The following is a 26,806-nucleotide window of genomic DNA, read 5'->3' as shown; positions in this document are numbered from 1 at the left end:
CATTATGACGAAAAAGAGACCACTCTCAGAGGAAACGTAGCATTCATAGGCTACAAAAGACAAACAAACAACATACAGGTGCCGCCGTCGCCGGTCGATTTTGCAAGTAAACTGCATGCCTCGAAACACTAAACGCTGATCCCGGAGGCTTTGCCACACCGTCATTCACCTCAATATGGCGGCAGCCAGCTCTTCTCTATGTGGACTTAAGGATTCTTAATCTAGCGGTGGGAAAAATTTTTAACTTTTTAATGAAGATTCAAAATTCACTTTTAATGTATCCTTCTAGCCTTTTTAATGACCGTCGGCTGAAATGGGCCTGCTGTTGCGTCGGTCGGTTGGCAGAATAAATGGAGGCCGCGTACTCAACAAATTTTTCTTGCCATACTTGTGGCCCCTTCTAGAAAGCTCTTCCATCCCCCCCCCCCCCCCCCCCCCCCCGAAGAGAAAACTGGTAATATTAAGCAATGATAGAAAGAGTTGCTCGTCGTATTCTGGTGCATTAAGGTTTCACACTAGTATAGCATGCCGACCTGGTAACTACCGCTTCAAAGACACGAACACAAAAAGACGTGACAGGACACACGCTATACTCTGAATAAAAAGGAGTAAAGAGGAAGTAAGATGTCCTCTAGCCCACTCCCTTTTATAATCGAAGGTGCGCAAGAGAACAGATTACTCCTTTTATGCTGTAATATAAGCCTTTTTGCGTTTAGAGCGTAGGCTTTCATCTGATATTTTATTATGGGATGGGAATATTTATGCGCTCACTCAGATGGTGCCACTATCAGCTGCCGTCGCGTCAAGTGATGACAATGAAAAACAAGAGCACCAAAAGGTGAAAAACGCGAGCAGTACTACATGCGAACATGAGTAAACTTGATGAAAATATAATTTAAAAGATAACAATTACAACAAAGAAGCCAGGGACATGAAGCAGAGCAAGGAACATGTAAGCTTTGGGCAGAAGAAAAATATAAACAAGCTGGGAACTACGGCAGAGCCACTGTATGTTGTGGAATTGCTTCGTTGCACCTTTTTTATATCGCGCTTGTAATTTTTTGGGCATGTTTATTGTTTACACGGCGCATATGCCCGTTTCTGCCAGTTCTTACCTTGTCATTTTTTATGCGATGTCTTTTTAGTGTGCAAGTAGGTATGTTTCAGTCAGCCCACTTTTAGTTACTGGACAATTTCATTGCTTTTAGCTTTTGCACGTGTCTTTCAACTGATCTCTATAGCCTACTATCACATCATAATTTTATGGTCTTTCGATTCTATCGCTGTTTTTAAGTTATCTTTTTCTTCTGCCCGAATTTTAGATGTTCCTTGCCTTGATTCATATCACAAGTTCTTCTAATGTTATTTTCTTCTGTACTCCTTTTATCAGGTTAACTCGTGTTCGCCTGTAATACTGATCTCGTCGCTCACCTTTGGTTGTGCTCTCGATGAAGCTGTCTTTCATTATCATCCCTTGGCGCGACTGCAGCTCATAGTTGGCACCAGCTCAGTGAGTGTATAAATATTCTCGTCCCGCAATAAAACATCACTTGCAAGTCTAGCGTGTGCCCTGTCGCATCTTTCTGTGCCCGTGTCTTTTTAGCACTAGTTACAATGACGGAATCCGTAAACCAACTAACCAAATTGAGAGCCTTAGCTACGAGTATAGCACAACTGAAAAGAATTGAAACAGGAGACGCCAAAATGTTGGCAAGTGTTTTGTCATTGCTTCCTCCTTGAGGGATACTTCCTCTGCCCGCACGATTATAACGTTTCGTATCTGCACGGCGTTTGCAGGTTTCCCCGGACGGCCGCTCCCTGGTGGTGCAGCCCGTGTCGCGGGAGGACGCCGGCATGTACCAGTGCCTTGTGCGCAACGAGCGCGACTCTGCTCAAGGCTCGGCACGGCTCAAGCTCGGATGTGAGGCTTCCCACTCGTGCCACTTGCAGCGCGCCATAACATACCCCACCACTTCGCCCGCCCACCTCTGCCCTAAAATAATGTGCAATGGGCGGAATGTCGTAGAGATAAGTCGATGAAATTTATAATCTGAGCGACAGAAGCTCACTTGACGGTGGGGCGAATGCAAATATAAATTGCGAGTCGCTTGGAATATAAACGAAACGGAGCCACATCCTGCACATCCACATCACTTCGTGAATGAAATACAATTTTTTGCGTAGTGTGCCAGAAGATATGCTGCGCTTCTGTAGGTAGATACAATTCACAGCCGTTTTTACTCTACCAGCGAGTTTCGGTATCCAACATATAATCCACCCATGCCTTGCACCACGAAAGTTGTGAAAATTTTTCAAGCTTTCAAGTGTAACAACACTGTTCTTATTGCTGCTTTGAAAAATTCGCGACTCGTGCGGCTGCCTACAAATAATACTAAGGCGGACAAATTGGTTCTTCCTTGATTGATTGAGGAATTAGCAGGTATTAATTGGACTGTCATAGGGCTTAGTGAGGTTAGGAGGACAGACTGTCCCTAAGGGTAACGGAGTGGATTCCAAGGGGAGGCAAGCGTAGCAGGGGGCGGCAGAAAGTTAGGTGGGCGGATGAGATAAAGAAATTTGCGGGAATACGGTGGCCGCAACTGGCGAAGGACAGGGTTAATTGGAGATACTTGGGAGAGGCCTTTGCCCTGCCGTGGTGAGGCTGATGCTGATGATTATGATTGAGCTAAGAAGCAGCGCAGAAGAGTAGGGACAGTGTTCACACGGCACAAGTGCGAGGGATTTATAGCTGAACGCCGATATATCGTTGTGCCTGACTGCCAAATTGTAGGTTTTAGCATGAACAGTATAACTAGCAGCTTCTCGGGCAGAGCTGCGTTAATCGATCTCAGTGCCGCCCTTCAGCTCAGAAGATACGTTTATGTCCAAAGAGAACCTTTTCCGTGTACAATGATAGAACAGCTATTTGTGCATGAAACGAGGTATCTTGATATAATGTAAATCAACGTCATTTTATTGCTTATTTTATTGCGTATTTTATTCGCCGCACTGGTAGTTAAGTTCATGATCCTACGTATGCCGTCTGATTTCATTCGTCTGTTCAGGCTACATGTGGTCTCGCATGAGTGGCACATTCTCTACTTTGTTAGCTCATTCAGACGTCCACACGGACGGTCACCCACGATCATTACTCTCTGTTATCCCGTTCAGATGCGTCAGGAGTGCCTTTATGAGGCTAATAGGTCCCTCTTGACCAAATTTATGTTAGCAGCGCAAAATAAGATACCGGGAATGATGATGCAAAAAATTACCGACGATTACGTTACTTCGTAATGCGAAATTTGAGCGCAGCAAAAAGCTGTTTCACCTTTTCGATAGATTGAGGCAAAGAAATCGAGCAACACATGTATGCGCTATCACAGAGTTTTTTTTTATTTTTCACACGTATTCCTTTAACAAAGATTCCACTAACAGTTCTTGACAATCATGAAGGAAGCTTTGTGGTCGGAGAAATAGATTGATATATGTTCGACTTGGTACACCAATGCTTGATTCTCAAAGACGAGATCTATACAAGTGCCTCGCGAGGTTGTCACAGCCGTGGGACGCGTTACGAGCGAGAGGAACGGGATGTTCTCCCGCATAAGTGTTAGGAAATTGCTGTTTGTCTTTATGTCAACATTAAAGTCCCCCACTACTAACATCGGTGTGGATCGATGGACGGTTAATGCGAGTTGCAGGAAGTGCACGACGTCTTTCGTGAGTGCGGTAGGGGCGAAGTAGGCAGCTACTACCAGCAAGCCGTTGGGCAACTTTGCGGCGCACAGTTCGCCAAGTTCATGTGACGTGCCAAACATTTCGACTGGTATTGCAGAGAGACCTGTGCGCAAGTAGATAGCGACTCCCGCCGCTGTGTTGTGGTCTCTGCGAGCACCACAGCAGTATAGGAAATCTATGATTTCGAGAGGCTCTTCGGGATCCATCCAGGTTTCAGCAAAGCAAAGTACAGAGGAATGGCGCAGAATGTGATCGTGGTGTACGTCCTTGGCATGTGCGGCAAGGGAGCGTACGTTAAGAATGTGGTTGTGAATGATGAATCAAGTGCTGCCAGCGAATGACGCGTCCATTGGCTGTCTGCTTGTGTTACTGATGTGTGGTTAACATGTTAAGCTTCGCCTGTAAGAGTGGAACGCGACAGCGTCTTGCAACGCTGCCAGGGAGTCCACAGAAAGCCATCGCCAATTCGGCTGTACGCCTTGCTGGACGGTAAATTTATTTTTTGAGGAAAGGAAATGTATCTCTCTCGCATATCAGGGTGGACACCTGCACCTCGCCGTAAGGGGAAGGGGGAAGATGGGAGTGAACGAAGACGCCGTATTAGCTAGACGCGCCTTTGTTCATTCCAAACCATTCAGCTGGCATTACGGAGTGGCTAGCGTGCTCGTATCGCACTCCGGAGACCGTGGTTCGATTCCCCAACTCGACCAATTTCGTTCTCGGTTTTATAGATTTATGCGGTCTAACTAGAAAGGTTAATTAGGCTATTTCATATTTACATTATTGCATTTCTATCCATCGTGTTCTGTCATTAACCTGTCAATTGTTGGAACTGTCTAGGATGTGCGACACAACGTATATGAAACGAGCAACGTCTTACTAAGTGGGGAAGTGCGTGGTGGTGGAGGGAACGCGGCTTCGTACTTATCTGTTTTTTTTTTCAGCAGCGTCTCCTTCCGCGGACGCTGTTGTCGCTGCGGCGCGCGTCTTTCTTTTCTTTTCTTCTGACCTCTTCATTCTCCTCTATATTAATTAGGCTAATTGATTAATTAAGCAATTAACTAAACTCAGTCCAACTTAGTTGCAGCATCACTATACGATCCCTTTGATTGGTTGCATGGTTACTAGCCAAAGTACAATTGGCCCCATTTGAAATTCGCGCACTGTGACGTCACGAGCATTTCGACCAATTGAAAAGCATGACATTGGGGGCGGAGCTGGTTACGAGGCCGACGCCGACGCCGACGCCGACGCCGACGACGACGCGAAACCCAGGAACGGACGCCAAAGAGCTGCGCTCTAAAAGAAAAATAACATGCGCCGAAAATGCAGTGAAAAGAAAAATACATGCGCCTGTCTGTTTCGTTCGTGTCTTCGTTGCCCGTGCTTTCATATGTGCTGCTAGTATGAGTAACTTTACATGAGTCGCTTTCTCACACACCGACTGATGGTTGGGCAAGCGATTGATGAATAGGCATCAGTCCTGGTCAATATTTTACCACAATTAGAAGTGCGCTCAGCCAAAGAAAATTGAACAACAAAGCGCAACTGTCAAATCTTCCACGGGTTTCTTCCTCAAGCGATGAGCAAGAGGGACGAATAGAAAGGCGTAGTTATGGGGTCGGGTGATTAGTGGTCCTGGCAATGGAGAAAAGCAAAGGTCGCACAAGACAATGGAGAAACAGCAAGAACGAGCAAGCGCAACGACTCTCAAATGTTCCTCCGTTTTCCTTCTTTATGTGGTTATTTCTTGCCCAGTGCCCAAGGCTTTGGGGGATGCCTGAAAGCCCTCTTGTTCAATTTGCATACGACCAGTCACTTACTGACATTGTCGCTGTCTTTCCTCGACAACAGCAGTGTGCTTGTACTCTTCAGTGGCAGCCATCACCAGTGCCTTGTACAGCTTTCGTACTAATCGTTTTTATTCAGTGCAAGCCATTTGTATGCGCAACGTATGCATCTTCTCACCACGGAACAACGTTCGCAGTCTCGGCGCCCACGTTCCTGTCGGTGTTCTCGGAGCAAGCGGCCGAACCAGGCCGCGCAGTGTCTCTGCAGTGCTCGGCGACGGGAAGCCCACTGCCTCACATCTCCTGGACCCTGGACGGGACCCCTCTGGACGGCAGGAGCAGGACTGTGGCGCCGCACGCGTCTGCGGTGGCGCTGCCGGGGCACGTATCCAGTTTCGTAAACATCAGCGCCGTGCGGCCCGACGACGGAGGCCTGTACACATGCCGCGCGGCCAACGGCGCCGGCGATGTGGCACACGGCGCCCGCCTCAACGTCCTCGGTCCGCCCCGGGTGCGACCCATGGCTCCTGTGAGCGCCGTGGCCGGGGAGCCCCTTCGTCTGGACTGCCGCTACTCGGGCTACCCCGTGGAGACGGTCTCCTGGACGAGAGGTGCCGATAGCGATGGTTCTTACTGCTTGTCTCCGTCTCAGTACTCGAACGCTGCTAAATAAAGAGTATGGGGCTGCATAGATGACATTTATTTAAACGAGAATTGTGGCTACAGTGAGGCAATCGATCGAGCAATCAGTTATTGAAAGTATAACTCAGTCGTTAAACTCTTCTATCCGTCAATTTTTCAATCCCGCCATAAAGCAATAACCAATTTTGTGATTCCTAAATATTTCCAGTTTTTTCCATTGACAAACATGAGCAAGCTTCCGGACTAAATCGTTTTTTAATTAAGAAACAGTATACTTGGGTAATTTAGGGCTTTGAATTGAAAGTATTACTTCAAGTAAAATACAGTAAATCGAAGTATTATTGCACAGCTAGTTTTGAACAGAAATCGGAGAGTGGTATGTTCTGAAATCTCGACTGAAAAGAAATGAAAAGCATTCTATGAAGAAAAAACAATGGTTCGAAAAGTCGTGGTTTGACTTCGAGGCCGCCACAGAACCACTGCCTCGATAATCGTCCAATACAGCCTGCATTAACAACTTATAGCGCAGTTTGGATATTCATGGTCCCATTTCCTATTCGATGCGGGGGAAGTAAGATAGTTTGTACATACGAAAATAAGCCTTACGGGCAAAATATTGTAATTTTAGCGCACCTATCATTACCCATGACAATTAATATTAGCAGCCCGCTTTGCATGAGATTGGGCGTAAGTACGAGCGAAAAGTACTTGCAAATTATGAGGATAAAAAACGCATATGGGCATGAAAAACGCAGTTCACTTGTGCAGTTCGGGCAGTTGAATTTCTCGGTCACACTTGCCCTCTTGTGCTCGGTGCGAAAGATGCCGCATGTGCAAATGATGAATCCTGCAGATTAACTGCGTCAGAGAGCGGAACGAAACTTCCGCCTTGTCGATGCGGTTCTTCCAGGCGGCCTGCAGCTTCCGTCGAGCAAGCGACAGGAAGTGCTGCGGGACGGGAGCCTTGTCATCAGCGAGGTGCGCCAGTACGAAGACAATGGCACCTACACCTGCCACGTCACCGGTCCCCGAGGCCAAAGCGCCAGCGGAAATGTGGAAGTCCACGTTCGGGGTGAGGAGCCGCCGCCGATTTGCATCGGTCGCTTTCTTTGTCAGCGAGGTTTGCCTTTTTTTTTTAAGGCAATGCAGTTTAATTCAGTTCAAGCCGCCAGTCTTCAGATGTCCAAATATACCATGTTTTGGTGCCAGAACAAAATTCGAAATGCCATCTTCCGTCAGTTCAACTATAGCCTTGTGTTGAAAAAAGACCTTCGATATCTACAAAACTAAAAAAACGAGTATGTAAACTTTAATGCCATAACCTTAGACATCAAGCTTCGAGCAAATCTCCGGAAAACTAGCTCAGCTGCAGCTCTTTTCGTCACCGCAGCGTAATCCAAGATGAAGTGAACTTTGGGCACAGGCAGTGTTCTTCAAATAAGTTGAATTTGAACGCAATAAAGACTGTCATGATATCGCCTACGCTCAAGACATGCCCAACTGAGTTTTCTTACGCTCTCAACAATCATAGTGACCCGTGTATGCAGAGTCCCGCACAGTACTGCATGTCATGTTGCCCTGTACCGGAGTGTTGTCCTGCCGAGACTTGAATTTGCTTCTGTTGTATGGAATTCAACGTGCCGTAACTCTTCGCGCAAACTAGAAAAGGCGCAGAAAAGATTTCTGAGGAATGTAATTAGTCGTGAGGACTGCTTGCCTGCTGCACGAGAAGGATTTCAGGGCTGCCGTAGGCCCTCTGAGACTGATCGACTTGAAGACTAGATGGCAGTCTCGGCACCTTCTCTTTCTCTTGAAGTGTTTATAGGGACACATTCACTGCATGCACTTGGCACCTTTGTGTAAGCTTCGTTTGCCAAGATGGTCCGTGCGAAAAAGCCGATTAGTTGACGTGTCACCGCTCAAAATAAGCCCCGTTGTACGAATGATGTTTATGCATAACACCATGGAACCATGTGGTTATGATGTATTTCATCAGGATTTAAAACATCTCAGGCGAAACCTGCTCTCTTCTATGGCACTCTTAAAACTTTTCGACTGTTAACTGTTTCTCTCATTCGTTGTCATGGTCATCGCCTTCACCACTTCAATTGGTCTTTTGTTACTCTCTTTTTATTCTTTTTATTGTTCCTTTCCCTTTCACTATTAATTGTGCAACACCATAAAATGCCTATGGATGTTAGTGTGCACATCGCAAAATATATATAGACTGAAAACTTGTTTGCATTCGCCTCCACTCGTAGAAAAAAGTGAGCAGAGGAATTGTAAGTACATGCCATAAAACGCACTGTCAAGAAATGTTCAAACAATCAAAAAATGGTGTTTTGTGATCATTTCTTCGAACAGAACAGACTTTGCTCATTTATCCGGCTCTGAATCGCCATAAAGCACACATTTGTTTCATGAATCACGCAGCACAACACAACTTTCAGCCTGACCACTCAATGGCAAAAAAATACTAACGTATGAGCCAGCGTACATTAAGCGATGAAGAACTTAGGCTGCGACAAACGGTTGCTTTTCACTTGTTCGTTTCTTATGACGTTCCACGTGCGATAAATGTGAAGGATATATCTTCAGATATCTTCAGATATATGCCTTCAGAAGATATACCTTCCAGGCGGCCTTTGTTCTACGGATGTAGCTTTCCACAAAGTACCTTGTGAATACATTGGTTGCCTACTCAGTATTACTGACACCTTGTTTCTGCCGTTCTTCTCACAAGAAGTTGTAGCTCTGCGTGCTCATTGCATGTTAAATAGAAACCAGTTGTATATGGCACCTTCCATAAAGTCGAATCTACGCTCATTACCACAGCCTTCTAACCGCAGCACTACGCAAATTACTTTCTCTTGCGCGATTGTGGTTCTATGGCATCAACCGTGGATACCAAAAGATAGCCACAGATTTCTAGTCAATGTCTAAGTTACACCGCATCCAAGCCACTTTGTGCGGCAACAGAAGGAGCTCTTTCCCAGCCCGCTGTGCAGATGAATGCGTGCTCAATGTATAATTCCGATAAACCAGTACTGTTCTGTAGCTGACGTCAGGCAGTCTATAGCTAATTTGATGCTGTATTGATTTTCAAAGTATTCGTTCTCACATGCATTAAATTTCTGCAACAACAACTCTTCTCTTCCTTCGCAATTCAACTTGGCAGCTGTCAGTGCAGGCCATTTACTTCAACTCCAGAAAAATGACTAAAGTGAAGAATGACCTATTTTAAAAATGGACCAGAACTTGAGAAACCCTTGTTTGCACTAACATTAACACTGGCTGCCACCTGTCGTTTCATTTTGTCCTATTGCATATGTGTTCCTAGTGTTTGATGTCCCATATCTGAACAGAGTATTTCAGCATCACGTTATTTATTATTCGTTACAGTTCCTTTGTTGACCATTCATTTGTCCAGCAGTAGATTTAACTCGATTCGTGGGGATGATGATGTTTCTTATCAATATCTTAAAAATTATCCTACACTTCTATACTAGGCTGGTGCATCGAGGCAATAGTGCAAGAAATTAAATTCAAGAATGGAAAACACCTGTGCTGCGCACTTGTTATTCCTCGTACTGCATTTTTATTAACCGCCGCGGTGCCTCAGTGGTTATGGTGCTCGGCTTTTGACCCGGAAACATGCTTTTTCCTCCGATATGAACGTCAAAAACCATCCCAATTTGTCACCCTACTGTCGCATCTCTTACAAAAAAAGTTTTCGACAGTCTAAGTGTCTATAGACTTCTGTCGATAAAGTCTATAGACTGTCGATAGACAAATCATAGAAAACAGTCTATAGGCAATACAAATTCCATAGACAGTCTATAGACAATCTACAGATTTATGGCCATACACTTTTAATAGACTTTTGTCTATAGGCAGTCTATAGACTATGAATAGACAAAAAGCAATATCTATAGGAAGTCAATAGAGTCAATAAGATATCTATAGACTGTCTATAGACCGTTTTTATAACAGATGGGAGCCTCGCTGAACGTACACGACCAAAAAAAATCTCCTTGTTTATTTTAAGCCTAAGGCAAGCCTGTGCATTTCCGGTTCTCGATAGTGCTTGACCTTCCCGTCGTCCGCGGCGCCTCCCTCGCAGTGCGGCCCACCATCGCGCCCTTTTCGTTCCCGAGCGGCCTGCAGGCGGGCATGCGTGCCCGGCTGGGCTGCACGGTGATCTCGGGCGACCCGCCGTTCGAGTTCGGCTGGCGCAAGGACGGCCGGCCGCTGGGCGCCGAACTGGGCGTGCGTGCCCAGACGGACGCCTTCTCCAGCGACCTCACCTTCACCAGCCTCGGGGTGCGCCACAACGGCAACTACTCCTGCGTCGTCTCCAACGCGGCCGCCTCCGCAAGCCACAGCGCCTCCCTGGTCGTCCAGGGTGAGCATCTATACTCGTGTCCTGTCAGATCAATGACAGGTCCTCAGATGATCATGGCGCGGCAGTGTGTCGGGGGGGGGGGGGGGGGGGGGGTGGCAGGATTAGTCCCAGAACCGTTTCCTCGTTTCCCGGTCATTCTATGCGCTGCGATTCAAACAGCAGAATGGCGTGTTGATGTTTTGCCGAGAGCGCAGCCTGCGATGCAGACAGTAGCATGTGATATGGGGTCAGCGCCGATGTCATGTCACATGTGCATTACCATGTTGTTGTTGTTGCGACCGAGAGAAGGGTGAAAAGGAAAGTGCACGGGCCTGCCGACTGGTTCGAGCCGAGCCACCACCGCTGCCATGTGCAGATAGAAAAGAGTTGAAAGATAAGAGGAAAGAGTAACAGAAGAGACGCGTGTCGCGACAACGGCGTCCGCCGAAGCGAAGACGCTGGCTGAAACAACAGATACACCAAGATCTCCCCAGTATCTTGGGGTATCTGTTGTTTCAGCCAGCGTCTTCGATTACCATGAAGTCAGGACGAGCGCTTATAGCTCCCTTGGCTGACACCACGCAGTTCCTCGTGTGATGATGTGGATTGTCCCACTGTGTGGTTCCAGGTGGACAAGGCCGCGTGCGGGGCGAGCCAGTGCACGTGAAGGATCGAACGTCGGAGCTCGGTGTCGAGACAGTCGCGGTAGTGCGTGGCTGAGTGGCGGGACGTCCATTTTGGAGCTCGGAGTTTTCCAACACCAGCTAACACTAAAAAATAGAGCGTTGACGTCATTTCAGACATAAGAAATAGAGAGGGTTTCCGAATGACTACCATTGAAGGTCTGTAATCCGCTAGGCTTAGCGGCACTGGCTGGGAGCTGTCCTGAATTCCTACTATTGATAAGATGTACAAATTTGTTGCGAATGGGGTCGTGGAAAGGATCTCCCGGGTTGAAACTCGGCTGCCAGTGTTCTAGTGTTTCGGCTGCTCTTCGGCCTTCTACTTCATTCCGGCCGCATCTGCCCGCCGCTAATAGGATGTATAACGCGGTTTCGTTACGGCTGATCAATTGTCACTTGAAGCAAAGAGGTTTTGCCTTCGGTAGCACCGACAGCTCCGAATTCCCCACGCCAGCGCTCTGAGTGACGGTCCAGGCATATTTACAGAGGAAAAACGCTGGTTTCACGCTTACAAGGTGTACTAATGAGCGCTTCAGCCATGTCCCAACGCCACAAGGCCGCAGTGCCGGCGCTTCCGAGTGAAAAGGTTATAGATAGCTCTCAATTATAAATCAAAACATCCCTGCTAAGTGTTGGTCTTGCGCGTTTAAAGTTCTGATTTGTTTTCATTGCACTATACATTCTTATTCCAGTAGAAAGCCGTTGTGGCGGTCAGCATGCGAAGCAAACGAAAGACGGGCTACCTTCTACTCAGTTGTTTACGCTTTGTTTTAATTTACGCCTTTCCTTTTTATACGCGCAGTGCCACCTCAGTGGGTGATCGAACCCAGCGATGCGTCGGTGTTGCTCGGGCGGAGCGTTCGCATGGACTGCTGGGCAGATGGCTACCCTTTGCCCACCATCACCTGGGAACGAGAGAATCGTAAGGATACCCTCTCGATCACCTTTCTTGTGTCTCACATGCAATACAGTGCAATCTTTTTTGTGTTGCTGTTGTTTTCTGGGTGTTTCTGTGCTGGGTCTCCAGAAGTTATGTGGCCCTTTTCTTGCATCTTGCAGTGTACGGAACCTCGGGTTACAGTGCAATCACGGCAGGCCCGGATTATGAAATTTACGCCAACGGTTCCTTGCTTGTCAAAAACGCTCAGGAGCAAAGCGCTGGTAAGGACGGCTTTTATATTGTTACCGGTACGAAAAAGTTATTTCGACAGCTGCCTTCGATGCCGCCAGTAGCGGAGCATGGAAATGGTGTTGAGCAGTTTCGCAGGTTTTTGCAGCGAACTTATTTTACCCTATTATCTCTTCAATAAAGTATACACTTAGTATCATGTCCCGTATTCACAAAAGCTTCACTGTGGTTGTTGATAGGGTATGCTTGGCCCGGCCTTGAAGCCCGCGGAGGCTCCCGTCCACTAGCATGGCTTTCGATTTAGAGGTGAAAACGTTAAAAGCTCACTAAAAACAACTTTTCTGCGTAGTAACTCGTGTGTGATTGTTCCATAAATGTCTTTGAAATCTTCGCTACTCACTTGTCTGTTCAGTGACCTTTTATACGAGGTGTGGCAGTAGAAGGCCTCGCCGCATGAATTTCCAGAAGCGAAGCCGGGAAGCACGTTCGCATAAGTGCGTCGATCGGTACACTTAAGTGATAGGGTCGTGTCTAGTAGTGCAAATCTATCACGCTGGTGGCATGCCGCGGTTGGTGGTCGTAAATTATCGCTTGGCGTGGCTATGTTTGCATCCAAAGCAACAAGATAAAGCTTATAGCAACTTCCCAGGATTTCGGTAGTGTGGCATGCACAACCGAAATCTATTATCGCACGCAGTAGCATCATCTCGCGCTGTAACTATCTATACATGAAGCGAGACTTGTTGTAATTTTTTTATTTGTTCGGTTTCAGGTCGCTACCTTTGTCAAGCAACGAACGGGATCAGATCAGGGTTAAGCAAGCTCGTTCATCTCAAAGTCCATGGTACGTACAGAACAGCAATAACCGTTTCAATCAAAGCCCTTTTCTGACTTGCTTCATAGAGTACTCTATAATTAACTGGTGACAGTAAACATCCTAAGTTGCTCCCAGCAGACCGGGTTTACTAGCGCTAGAATATTTGCATGTGATATTTATCTTCTTAAATCGAACATACCATGTAGAAGCATTCAAGATGTTGTGTATGTGGAAGTCGCGAAACTCCAATTGCACCTATCTGTGCCCAAATGTCTCCGTGATTATATGCCCTGATACGGGCACTTCTACTCTTTTTACCCAAGCCGGACCTCACTTTGCCGCCAAGTTCCGCAGTGAAGCAGTGCGGCGCGGCGACTCGGCACGCTTGCGCTGCAAGGCACAGGGGGACGCACCTATCACGCTCACGTGGGCACGAGACGGCCAGCCTCTGGGTCCACCATCGACGGAACCACGGTGAGTGAGATGTGCACTTCCGTGTAATAGGGTGGCGAACTGTCTTTTCAGCTACAACTATACTAAAAGCAGGTGCGGAAGAAAAGGCTAGATGGAAGTGAGGAATACATACTGACCAGGACGCGTTGGGAACGATGACGGTAACGCTGTTCGCCTCTACCAGGCACATAGAGCCATGTGTTGTCGAAACTATGTTCCGACTTCGTTTGTCTGCACAATGAGATGTTTCACTGCGTTTGCTGACTGCGATGTGTCCGTGGGAATTCTAGCCGTACGATTCAACTAAAATGTCCTTTTCTTTAAACCCTCTGGGATAACGCAGGTACACCTTTCGGGAGGAGTCGCCTACATCTCCGAAGCACGCCGTGTCTCTTCTGGTGATCTCTAAAGTGGAACGCCGTGACGCGGCGCTATTCACCTGCCATGCTTCTAACGCCTACGGCGCCGACGACCTAAACATCAAGCTCATCGTACAAGGTGATTTCGGAGGTGTTGCAGAATGCCTGGCTTCTTACATAAACGCCAAGGGATTTTATCGTTAATTATTTTCGTGTTACTGTTCGCGCTCACAGAGAGGTAGTACTGGGAGCACCGTCGAGCGTAACATTTGTTCCACAACTAGCCAGATTTCGTCTCTCAATTATTTCTGTCTGCCAGCCAGATACTTCCGAACTAGGCCAGGTAATCACAAAAGTCAACCTCTAAAATATTGTTCTTAATGCTGGGACGGGACATCGCAGCGGTGCATCGTTGTAACCTTTGAAGCAACGTTCTCTTTTTAAAAATAAAAATAAAAGCGATGTTTATTGCTTCAGGGCATAAAAGGGCAAGTAATGATCGATGATGGGGATGCTTAAATAAATGAGAATAGGTTCGCTGTTCCAATGAAGTCGAGGAGTGAACGATGATGTGATCCCTGTATCCAAGCGGTATAAGAATCGGGATTGTTCGGCGAGAGACCCGCTGCCGCCAGGTGCCGAATTCTTGTCGGCTTCAACACCGGGCAAATTCCACAGCGTTCTCTTCCTTGACGCTACCACATTCCTCTTTCATATATTCACAGTGTTTGTTCATTAACTACACAGAAATTTTGAGTTCCCTGAACTCCTTCCGGAATTCGCGTTTTAAACCGGTGATCTCGGTTTCCATTGGGAAAGATTAACACAGAGCACAGGTTTACAAACAAACAGTACGTGACAGCAGAGGCAACGAGACAGCGCTTACAAAATCGGAGAAACAGTTGAAACCTGTGAAATGCAAGACAAATATCATAGCGTGTTCCGCTCGCTGCCCTCGCTGCCAAATGCATGTAGGATGTAGACAACGCAGTTCTTACTGCTGACATCTAGCTTAAGCTAGCTTGAACAGTGTAACCTGCCAACCGCGACAGTACCGAACGTGTTGTGTGACGTCATTTTGAAGAAATTTAGCATAAGAATAAAGAGTATTTCGTATTATTCGGAAGTTTCCCGCGTTTTTTTCATGTTTTCTCTTTGTTTTCTCTTTGTTTTCGCCTTGTTTTGTTTAGCCACTGTTTTCCTCGACCTATTCCGACCAAGTAGCACGAATATCAGCCTTCACTAAATGGATGGCCATGTTTTCAGTATTTTCCTCGTCTGGTTGCTTTCTAGGCATCTTTCAGTTCATTACGTTTTGATTATTCTATCGTAAGTTATGTGAACATTGTTTCCTTGCCTTGCGGCGTGTCTCTCAGCGTAGCCCCTCACCCCTGTATCGCTCCGGCACTTTCTTCATTCTGGGAAGGCAGGCGTTGTCTACCTCCTGCTTGTCTTTGTAGTATCCTTCCTTCTCCTTTTCTATCTCCCTGCGTCCGTCTTCAAGTTTGGAAACCGAATAATGATAAGCTTCCGGCAAGACGTGAAATCACCAACACGCTGCGCGTAAACTCCCTATGCGCGATGGCTTTTTAAAACGATGTCTTCGTGGTTCTGAAGGCCCTAGATACACGTCGAAGGCGCATTTTCGCATAAAATGGTCAGATTGCTTATCTATAGACGCTACGCTCTTCCCGCAGAGCCCCCGGAGCCCCCTACGAACCTCAAGGCTACCGAGGTGAAGAGCCGTTCGTTCAAGCTCAGCTGGACGCCGTCAGTGGGGGCGAACAGCGCAGCCTCCCGGTACCACGTCCACTGTTTGCCCGAATCAGGCAGGTGTTCCGCAAACGAGGGACCTTGTGGGGCTTCAATATTCGATACTGGCGTTGATGGTAAGCTAAATGTAATTGTGTGTTTATTATTAAATTAAATAGCACCGCACAGCTTGTACCTGTCCACGTAAGCATGCATGCATGTATGTGGATAGAGCAGTCCATATGTATATATTGTGACGAAGACGAAGCTGGCAGTGGCGCGGGACGGAGCGCCCGCGCTAGGCCAGCGGCCATTAAATCATCTCTCGCCCATGGTTCACCACGTCTCATTCTTCGGCTGGCCGCCGCGTAACATTTGGTGTGAGGTGCTGGAGTCCCTTCATCGCCATCCTGGTCACGGAGCTTCGGTGCCCTGCGCCTGCCGTGGACGTCGGCCGTGAGTGCCTGGTCCGCGCCGCCCGGCCATGCCCCAGCCCGCCCGACCTGAACCGACCTCGCCGCTCACCCCAGCCCCGCCCCCGCCCGGACCACAAGACACGGCGACCCAAGACCCGACCGACCCGAGACCCGACCGACCCAAGACCAAAGACCAACACGTGAAGACACCGCCCCCCTGCCCCTGCCGTCCGGTGCGTCCACGGACCTCGGCCGTCAGCTCCTGGCACCCTCCGGCCCGGATGCTTCGTGGACCGGGACTCATTCTCTCATCTTTCTCATCGTGGCGGCCAGAACTGCACCATCTTCTACATATTGTTCGATCCTTCACTCAAGACCATCGCCATTTCGCCGTCTGTTCGTCACCGATCGGGACGATCGCTCGGAGGCCCCGGGTAGTGTGACGAAGACGAAGCTGGCAGTGGCGCGGGACGGAGCGCCCGCGCTAGGCCAGCGGCCATTAAATCATCTCTCGCCCATGGTTCACCACGTCTCATTCTTCGGCTGGCCGCCGCGTAACAATATAAAATAAATATGCATAAATGGAGAACTGATCTCCGTCTTTCCAATCTCATTAAACATGGAAGTCTTGGAACAAGTCGAAACAGCAAGCTATTGATATGATCAGCCAGCAGATGAATGCATTAAGAACAGACATTCAAACAAAAAAGACGCAATCTGCCTTTTACACATATACCTAATAAGAAGCATGGGTGCAGTCCTACAGAATGTATCAGGACTACACACTCACTCGATGGCGGCCTCTTGAAACAGTGAAAATTATGAAAAGTGATAAAAAAGTACGCGTGTGTGCTCATCTGGTAACGTTTGTTCCTTTCAAAAGAGAAACTGATTATGTTGAAGTAGACAAATAAATGTTTCTTGTATGCTTGGTATATACCAGCTCTAATTTCCTTCCACAAGATACACTCGGGTACCAGCGCCTAACGGGTCGGTAGTTCGTGAGTGTTTTATTCAAGTTTTCCCTTTTAACCAGAGCCGAGAACTATCTCATCTTTCTGTCTCCTTGATCTATCACGACACTTCATTAACAGATACACCAAACTACGTGGAGAACATGGCTGCTTTGCTCTGTCTCGGTGGCTCGGTGTTTCTGGTACTCGAGCATACCCCATAGAGAAACACAGCCTATGACGCGTGATGATAAGATTTGAGAGCTGAAGTAGACCTGATATCAGTTCTTTGAGATGCGGACAGCTTGAGAGGAGATGTTACAGTATTGATAAAGCAGCTTTCAAATAGGTGGATCGTGAAAAGAAAGCTCCCATAGAGCTGCCATGCTCGGAGATAGAGTGATCACGTGGCTTGTTCTTGTCCATTAAGTTAAATCATGGGAAAACTCAGAGCAAATTCTCTTTGGTCCATGGGCAAGAATATGCGACTTAGCTTAATTAAATAGACAGAGAAGATGAATTTAAGTTGGTCTGCGTCGATAGGTAATCGCGATCTAATGATACAAATGCATTTAAGGCAGAAAGCTGGGCTAGTTGGTGTTTAGATTGAGAGGACATGGTAGTAGCGCTTAAAAAACAAGGACAACAGGGTGTGCTGTCTTTCTCTACCCTGTTGTCCTTGGTTTTTAAGCGCTACTACCATGTCCTCTCAAATGACACAAAGGCTGCTTTCATGGGGAACGAACCTTTTATCAGCTAGAAGAGGCCGCAACTGAAATTAAAAGCACTAATTGCCACCACCGGCCGTTTTCGCGAGCAAACTTCGGTGACATCAAGAAAGTTTTTCTTTTTTCTCGAGAATCTCTTAGGTGAGGCCACACCGCTATTCACATACAAACACTGATTGCGGAGTCACTCTCGAGATTGACGCCACTATTTCGAATCGAGTGGCGGGAACGTTTTAAATACAGTTTTCTATGTCAGTATATGCGTCTTAGAGTCGAGCAAATATCAGCATGAACACAAGGGGCCAAGCAATGCTTTTTTACTAGCAGAAAGACATGGATGGAGTTATTATACGTGCGCCCTTCAAGGATTTTTTTTTATCTTTACGCAGGTGCTGCCATAAACGCTTCCGTCGAAGGCTCTGTAGCCTGGGTATCAGTGCGGCCCCTAAGGCCTGCGTTCACGTATCGCTGCCAGGTTCGTGCCGAGAACGACGTCGGCATAGGCGACCCCAGCGAGCCTCTGGAAGTCAAAGCGGGGATCGAAGGTAACTCTCCTGTTTCTTTTCAGGCCCTGCACGTTAATTTCGCATGTCTTTTTGCAATGAAAACGTCCCTCGTCTGATTGGCCCTATTACGCGGCGATGTCACTCTCACAGGCCTCAACTCAAGCGTTCTCGAAAGACAAATAACGGAAACCGCTATAGCCTCTGCGCCACCAAAACCCTTCTATTTCATTCTTTTTTTTCCTTTTCTGACAACTTTCCGAAATTCCTGGCTAAATTCTCCATTGTGCCTTGGAACGTTCTTCAGTTGAACATGTGCTTCCGCCACCGGTTTACTCAAGAAACTTAACTCTTACGTAACTCAAGAAAGCGACTATTCTGAGTACCTACATTGCTATTTATTCATCGTTGCAGTCGTTCATGAAACTTTTCGCGCATTTCGACTCCCTCGACGACCCCGCTGCTTCCGTGAACACTCTCCACCCACTCCTTTCGGCGCTTTGTTTCTCCGTTCCCTTCGAGCTTGCACTGCCGCTAAAGCAGCTGCTTTCTTCTAGGCAATCTAATGAGCCTGACTAGTGCTGGCCTTTGTGGCTGTTTGTGATTCGCACTAGCGTGGAGAGGTGAGAGCATGCAAACACGTGCTACAAAACGTATTTTTGCTCCATGATTTATGCGTCATCTCCAGACCAGGTAACTTCCTCCCTCTCGGCATTTTCTTTCATGTATTCAGAGAACATTTTTGCACAAGAATTGGTGCATAGTTTTGCCGGACTGTTTGCGCAGAATGACACTGACAACAGAAGCGCAGATAGCACTGTATACCGGCTCCTCCGTTACCGCTGTCGCGGTCATTTTGCGCAGTCAGTGCGGCAAATCTGCAAAGGCGTGCGCTGCTCGACGGTATCGGACCGATCACCAACGTCAGTCTCGGCGGTGGCGCGATTCTGCGCAATCATTTCGTGATCGTCCCAGCCGAGCGTGTGGCCCACCAAGAGTTACGGCCAACCATTTTTTTTTTTTTTTGCGCGGTCCTTAACGATGTTGTCGGCGTGTTTTTCACTGACGTCAGGCCTCTTCCGCTCTCCTCTCTTGCGTGCAGTTCCGGGAGGCCCACCGCTTGAGGTGAAAGCCGCCTCCGTTGACTCTCAGACCATCCGGGTCACCTGGAAGGTAAGCGTCAAGGAGCAGGTCCCAGACACAGAAAGAAAGAATGTGAGGCATGCTTGGCTCACAAGTACCACCCGTGAGACTTTCTAACAGTTCGAGGCTTTGGATGTGGTCAGCTTTCAGGGCAACACGGAAGTTCATGTCCACGTTACTGTCGGCATGAGGAATGAAACCATTCAATAAATTACCAAGTAATGACGAGGCAATGCATAGTGGAAACAGCGGGGCAATCAAACCAGACATGGAAAACCATGCGCGTGCACAAGGAGGTGTTTAATATGCCGAAATGAAGAAAAACCACCTACGTCAGGTGCCACAGAAAGCAAAAGCTAAAAAAATGCACATCGCGTTACCAAAGAAAAAGCACTCACACAAAGAGTATAAACATATATGTCAACACAGAAATATGTTAGAATAGTGCACAGAACGAAAAGTCGTGAAAAATAAGAATGTGCAATTCTATAAAATACGCACACAAATTACAGATATCAACATGACAGCCTAAGTGAATTCTATGTTGTATTCCACCAACAAAGCTGTGAGCGTTTCTTGAGTGCGTTAACGAGGAGGTCAGTTAATTTCAGTATTCGGTTTAAAAAGCTAGGTGTTTGATGTTCAATGTTCTCGCGCATTATTCATTCTTATTTTCAGTCGCCGAATGGCATTGTCACGAAATGCGGACGCATTTCTCTTGCATTGGTTCTGGTGTATTACAAAATTTCTCGTTTTAGTATGCTGAAGCGATTTGAAATAATGGATTTGGTTAGCTTGAAACACTGTAATGAAAACAGCGTGCTTCTTCGCAGATTTCTTCGTGGGCAGAGATACTGCTCAAATACTGTTAATACTTTTATTGTAAGGTAATTTATTTCTTCCAATTTTGACTTTTTGTGGCACCCGGTACTAACGCAAAGAGCTTGAAGTCAATATTCTTAGGCCAAATTTTGGTCACCTACTATGAACGCTTTTTATTTTTCATATTCGATTCAGTAGCGAAAGTATTTCATTGCACTCCAGGTCTCGCATGAACAAACACACAAATAGCCGCCGCGGTGGCTCAGTGGTTATGGTGCTCGGCTGCTGACCCGAAAGACGCGGGTTCGATCCCGGCCGCAGCGGTCGAATTTCTTTGGAGGAGAAATTCTAGAGGCCCGTGTACTGTGCGGTGTCAGTGCACGTTAAAGAACCCCAGGTGGTCGAAATTTCCGGAGCCCTCCACTACGGCGTCTCTCAGTCGCTTTGGGACGTTAAACCCCATAAACCAAACCAAACCAAACGCACAAATATCTGCAATACCGAGAAATGGCCGTTTGTCTCCGATAAAATTTGGGCAAGTAAATCACACCTGGAGCTCTAACGACGTCACTAAACTCGTCAACATGGGTTCTGGGGGAAGAACCTCCTCGTGGTCTTTCAGACCGCCATTTAGTCAATAAAGCAACCAGCCAAACACTTAACGCCTCAACCATTAAAACATATTTCTTAGTTCTATTAGTTATTTTATCGACGTGAATTCACCGGGTTTTTCAGCTAACATGTATTCCAATTTTTAAAATTAGGCTTTTTGAATTAGAATAGCGCCTTTTTCGGCGTAGGATTGTAATTGGCGTAGTCAATCACAATGCAGCTAAGACACGCTAACTAGTAGGCTGGTTAACTAATTTTGAATAAACTTTAACTTTTCGTGTTCGACTACGTATCTATTGAGATGCGTGTAGCCCACTGTAAGTAGTATCCATATTAGTTTTTAGATTTTCAAAAACGCAGTTACCAGCGGTGCTGTGGCCCAACAAATTGCGGCTACATTACGCCAAAATACGTTTGCTTTCGAGAAGCTTGCGGCCGACTCTAGTGCACGTAACTCGTCGATATAGCCAAAATTTTTGGGGGGCACAGCGCTGTCGGAACAGCGTTGTGGAAATTCGAGATAGTTAAAAATAAATAGATGGCATAGTTAGAATTAGATAGATGTAATAGCAAGAGAATAGATAATATATAGTAAATAGGTAAATAATAAAGATAAATATTAAATAATAATGAATGAATAATAACAAATATAATAGATAAAAAATAAATAAATAATAATGAATAGATGTAATAGTTGAAAAGTTTATTCAGTATTAGTTAACCAAATTACCGGTTAGCACGTCTTCTGTATTCTATATTCTGATTCACTACACCGCTGACAGTGCTATGCCAATAAAGGCCCTTATAACTCAAATAGCCTATTTTAAAAAATTGCATAACATCTTAGGTGAAACGCCCAATATAACGGTAGCTCTTTACCCAAGGCTGCAAAGGGACTGGTACGAAGACTGGGCCTTCAGGGAGGCCATTGGCCCTCCTCAACATGTTGCAGTAAAGAAGCCTTTTAAGGAGTTCAGTCTGATTCTTCTCTTTCTCTCCTCATTCCCGGATGTGTAACAGCCCCCAGAGCGTGAGCTGTGGCACGGCGAGCTGAAGGGCTACTACGTGGGCTACCGGCTCGACCAGCCGGGAGACCCGTACCTGTACAAGACGCTCCAGCTGGACCAGCAGCAGCAACCGGGTGCGGCAGAGGCGGGGCCGGTGCGAACCGAGGTGCTGCTGTCCCCTCTGCGCAAGTTCTCGCCCTACGTGGTGCTCGTGCAAGCGTTCAACGCCGCCGGACCCGGGCCCCGCTCCGACGAGGTGGCCGTCTCCACGCTCGACGACGGTGGGTTTCGCGATCGGCGGTGCACCCACGCCGAACACACCGTTCGCTTTTTGCCCCTAAGAACTCAAACTTGCATAGAAAAGCGTGAGGTTACAAGTTGTGATTCTAGTGTATATCCGGTTACCCTTTCGGTGCACAACACACATTTATTTATTTATTTATTTATTTATTTATTTATTTATTTATTTATTTATTTATTTGTTTGTTTGTTTGTTTGTTTGTTTATTTATTTATTTATTTATTTATTTATTTATTTATTTATTTATTTATTTATTTATTTATTTATTTGGAGTACCTACAGCGCCCATGAGGCATTATTGTAGGGGGATATAACTACATACAAAATACATGCAAGAAGATATTTGGAAACCTCAGCAAGGTAACACAACATACTAAAAGAAGACTAAATGAGTTCACAAGTGGTATGAGTGATCTACTCATAAGACCGCATATGACCGTACCGCGGTAGCATCGATTCCTGACCGCGAAAAAAATTACGCAAAGAGATATCCGCTCTTTCTCGCTCTCTGGCCCTACGGGACGCTGCTTGCATTCGTTCGTATAAATAAAGCCAACAGCCATTGCAACCGCTTGCCTTTCTAGGTTTCAGTGAGTGTTAGGTTCTTCAACGTGTATAACGTAATGAGCACCTCCTTTGCTACTTGGTCTGCTGTATTCTTCCTGTTGCGGCTGGGTTGAGCGTGCTTTCAAATCCCGCAAACATTCAAAAGCGATTGCAAAGAATTGTGAATCACACGGGGCATGCTCACGTTAGCTTGAAGCAGCGCATAAGCCTCGCGTGACATTGTGCTTCGTGGTGCAGTTCCCAGCCAGGCTCCACAAGAGGTGCAATGCTCGCCGCTGAGCTCGGAGTCCATCCGGGTGACGTGGCAGCCTCCGCCCAAGAGCGCCATCCACGGCTACCTGCAGGGCTACCGAATCTGGTACGCCCAGTTGCCGGCCTCCAGGGGTGAGTAGTGGTGCCCTATCCGCACGTCCCTCGCGTTCTTCCCCGGCCGCTCCACGGACAGCGCGGCCTCTTCCGATCGCAGAGCGCGGCCGCGAGGAGAAAGCCGTGACGGGCCAGGAGACGACGCTGGTGGACCTGCGCAAGTACACCAACTACTTCATACAGGTGGCCGCCTTCACTCAGCGTGGCCTGGGTGCCGAGAGCGAGCCGGTCTTCTGCCGTACGCTGGAGGACGGTGAGACCGCATTTTCGGGAAAATAAAATAGAAAATTAGGGAAATCCGATCAATAGCCAACCATGTTCTCTGTCTCAGCTACTCATGTGTATCATTAAATAAGGCGAAGAAGTTGGGGTGGGGGGTGAGGTTAGGGGAGGCTTGCTTAGGCTCCCCTCTGCCTTGCTTACTTCTTTTTGTGTTGTCAAGAACCCCATCTTCCTGCCCTTTCTCTGCCGTGGACTGCTAATATATATGTGTGCTAATGTAAATTTAAAAACTGAACGAAGTCTTCATCGAAAGGAAACGAACACTGTATCTGGAGCTACAGCGCTGTGGTATTGCCTTCACTGAGCTGCTCTCATTGTAATCCTGCTCCGGCCGCCGCGGTGGCTCAGTGGTTATGGCGCTCGGCTGCTGGCCCGAAATACGCGGGTTCGATCCTGGCCGCGGCGGACAGATTTCGATGGAGGCGAAATTCTAGAGGCCCGTGTATTGTGCGATGTCAGCGCACGTTAAAGAACCCCAGGTGGTCGAATTTTCCGGAGCCCTTCACTACGGCGGACCTCATAGTCTGAATTGCTTTGGAACGTTAAACCCCGATAAAACCATAAAACCAAACCAATCCTCCTCCACATTCTCTGTGAAAGTCAAACGAGAGTAGGACACTTAGCTGTAAAGAAAACTATCACTGCGTGCATTCACTTTACGCTTTGACCAGTCATGCTTCAACGGGAGTGCATGAAATGAATGTCGTGGGCACTGTGACTGGGTGTGCTCTTACCCACGGCAGATTAGCATTTTTCCTTTCATAGCGCATTTCACTCACTAATGATGTACTGAGTGCAGTAATAGAGTCAAATAAAAGCAAAGCAAATAGAGAAAGAGTACTTCCCTCAATTGGGCCTTCAGGAATTTTTTCAAGTGATCAAGGTGACAGGGGAATACGAAACGTTTATGGCACCGGCAGTCACATTTCCGACGATCTTTTCCTCTAAGCGTCTGTTCCATGTCATTGTCCCTCTGCCAGTTCCGGATGCCCCTGAGGACGTCAAAGTGCTGATCGTTTCTGCTACTTCGCTGCTGGTGGTGTGGAAACCACCCGTTCACCGCAACGGCCTTATTACCATGTACTCCATTTATGCCAAGACACTGGACAAACAGGTCAGCTGAAAGACGTTCCCCGCGTCTTATTTCGCTGCTTACATTCCGGCTGCTCAAACGCTGCCCTCTTTCTGCGCGGCTCTTTTCAGAATGCGACGGTAAAACTAGTGCCTACGAGCAAACTGGAGTACAACCTCACCTTGGTTCCTCGAAACACCAGGGTGGAAGTCTGGGTCACGGCGTCTTCGCGCGTTGGCGAGGGTCCACCCAGCAAGATTGTTGCTCAGACTACTAGCGATCAAGGTAGGCTGCTTATGAATGACGATGTCACAGACAGCAGTTTGTAGACGTCATATTAAGATTGCATCTTACTACTGTATCGCCGCAGACTAATCTTAGCAGCTCACCACGCCAGCATGTTCTCAGTGTTGAAAACTTCTGCGTCATTGTCTTTTGATTTGACTATAGGCGAAAGCAAGATAACCGCTGGTCCTTAAAGGTGCCCAGAAACACAATCTTAGTTGACTGTTTTGCCTGTTGATCGCATACAGTGAGTTATAATGGTGCTATTAGCGTGGGTAATACCGCGTATATTCCGTTTTTTAATATCTTAATGTCCTCTCAAAAACAAATTCATGGCTCTGATGGTGTCGCCACTTAGCGCCTGGCGCGAGCTTGATGATCGGGCAAACAGTAAATATACTGCAAATTGTGTGAATAAATAGAGACACATTTTGTCACCTGTCTGCGTTTTATATTAGATCAACAAAACAACTTGTTTGTCTTAGATAAAAGCCCTGCAAAGCAAGTAAAATAAAAATACACCACCAGAGGCGCTCCGGCATGGAAACGACGCTGCCAGTCTCAGCAAGAACGAGTTACAGAGAGCAGGCAACCATGGAGTACAAACTTCCGCGACGTGCTCTGGCAGGCTGTTTTGATTGGTTGCGCCAGGTGCCGTCATTGGGAGAGCAAAACAGGAGAGGGAAGCCCCGCCAAAATCGAGTTGAGGGCAGCATTTTGTTTGCTTGTATTTTGAAATCTCTTCATTGAATAATTCCCGTCCCTGTGCATCGATTCCTGTAATTCTTTTCAAGTCAGCATCTGTGTGACATAAAGAACCCACCTGGAGTATAGCCGGTATCCCCCCAAGCAGTGTTTCGCTGCCCCTTTAAGAGTAACGGAGTGGATTCCAAGAGAAGGGAAGCGTGGCATGGGGCGGCAGAAAGTTAGGTGGGCGGATGAGATTAAGAAGTTTGCGGGAATACGGTGGCCGCAACTGACAGGGTTAATTGGAGAGACATGGGAGAGGCCTTTGTCCTGCACTGGGCGTAGTCAGGCTGACGATGATGATGATGAAAGGCCGGCGTGGCAATAATTTTGGTTTTTGTTCGGCTAGTCCCTAGTATTTAATGGGGAGGTGTGCCATATGAATCTAGATCAGGGTAGACGAAAAAAGCAACGGATTTCGGTAAGACTCGAGACAACGTGGTAATCCGAAGGGATATCTCTGTCGCAGTGCCTGCCCGTATCGTGGACTTCGACGAGCTCGTCCAAGTGGCGCCGGCCGAGGACGTTCATCTCAGCTGCCGATTCCTGGGAACAGCGCCCGTGCACTGGGAGTGGAAGCACGGGTGGGTACCCCCCCCCCCCCCCCCCCCGTGAATGTTTCGAATGGCTACAGTGTAACACCCGCTGAAATCATTTCTACCTTTACAAAAATTGGTGAAAGCACTCTGGTTTAAAACTTTGCTACTGCTAGTCACATTTGTCTATATTTTTACAAATCACTACGTCATTTCCGTTTCTTTCTGGGGTTGTTTGAATATTTCGCAAGTAAATCACTGTCTATTTAATTATCTCCGTCCGATTTCGACAATTACTAATAAAAAAGACTTTGTCCTTCATCGGAACAATTTCCTTAAATATTCTAGATATTTTCAAATACGTTCATTTTTTTTCTTTCATGCCGCCGCGGTGGCTCAGTAGTTATGGTGCTCGGTTACTGACCCGAAAGACGCGGGTTCGATCCCAGCCGCGGTAGTTGAATTTTTTTGGAGGAGAAATTCTAGAGGCCCGTGTACTGCGCGATGTCAGTGCACGTTAAAGAACCCCAGGTGGTCGAAATTTCCGGAGCCCTCCACTACGGCGTCTCTCATAGCCTTAGTCGCTTTGGGACGTTAAACCCCATAAACCAACCATTTTTTCTTTCATGATTCTCTTTTGCAGGCGATAGAAACAAGGATATAAGCCAGATGTAGATTTTATTCGGCTTCGACAATATGTTACTTGTGCTGGTGATGATG

The 26,806-nt window shown here is 47.1% G+C and overlaps 1 protein-coding gene across 1 annotated transcript in view; it reads left to right on the top strand.

The window, feature by feature from the left end:
* LOC149338466 (cell adhesion molecule Dscam1-like) overlaps positions 1-26,806 on the top strand; it is a 418,614-nt gene that overhangs the window by 168,394 nt on the left and 223,414 nt on the right. The window contains exons 11-28 of the mRNA XM_089547709.1: positions 1,798-1,921; positions 5,726-6,139; positions 7,081-7,242; positions 10,294-10,575; positions 12,040-12,159; positions 12,297-12,398; positions 13,139-13,210; positions 13,507-13,657; positions 13,980-14,134; positions 15,693-15,824; positions 18,234-18,389; positions 19,450-19,520; positions 21,945-22,212; positions 23,036-23,182; positions 23,265-23,417; positions 24,427-24,560; positions 24,650-24,803; positions 26,020-26,134. Of these exons, the coding sequence (XP_089403835.1) occupies positions 1,798-1,921; positions 5,726-6,139; positions 7,081-7,242; positions 10,294-10,575; positions 12,040-12,159; positions 12,297-12,398; positions 13,139-13,210; positions 13,507-13,657; positions 13,980-14,134; positions 15,693-15,824; positions 18,234-18,389; positions 19,450-19,520; positions 21,945-22,212; positions 23,036-23,182; positions 23,265-23,417; positions 24,427-24,560; positions 24,650-24,803; positions 26,020-26,134 (2,912 nt within the window). The remainder of the gene's footprint in view (positions 1-1,797; positions 1,922-5,725; positions 6,140-7,080; positions 7,243-10,293; positions 10,576-12,039; positions 12,160-12,296; positions 12,399-13,138; positions 13,211-13,506; positions 13,658-13,979; positions 14,135-15,692; positions 15,825-18,233; positions 18,390-19,449; positions 19,521-21,944; positions 22,213-23,035; positions 23,183-23,264; positions 23,418-24,426; positions 24,561-24,649; positions 24,804-26,019; positions 26,135-26,806) is intronic.

This window comes from Amblyomma mixtum, chromosome 6, assembly GCF_055824585.1.
Source record: "Amblyomma mixtum isolate Tamu chromosome 6, ASM5582458v1, whole genome shotgun sequence".
NCBI classification, from domain to species: domain Eukaryota; kingdom Metazoa; phylum Arthropoda; class Arachnida; order Ixodida; family Ixodidae; genus Amblyomma; species Amblyomma mixtum.
The sequence above is the reverse complement of the archived record's forward strand: the minus strand, read 5'-3'. Positions and strand labels throughout refer to the sequence as shown.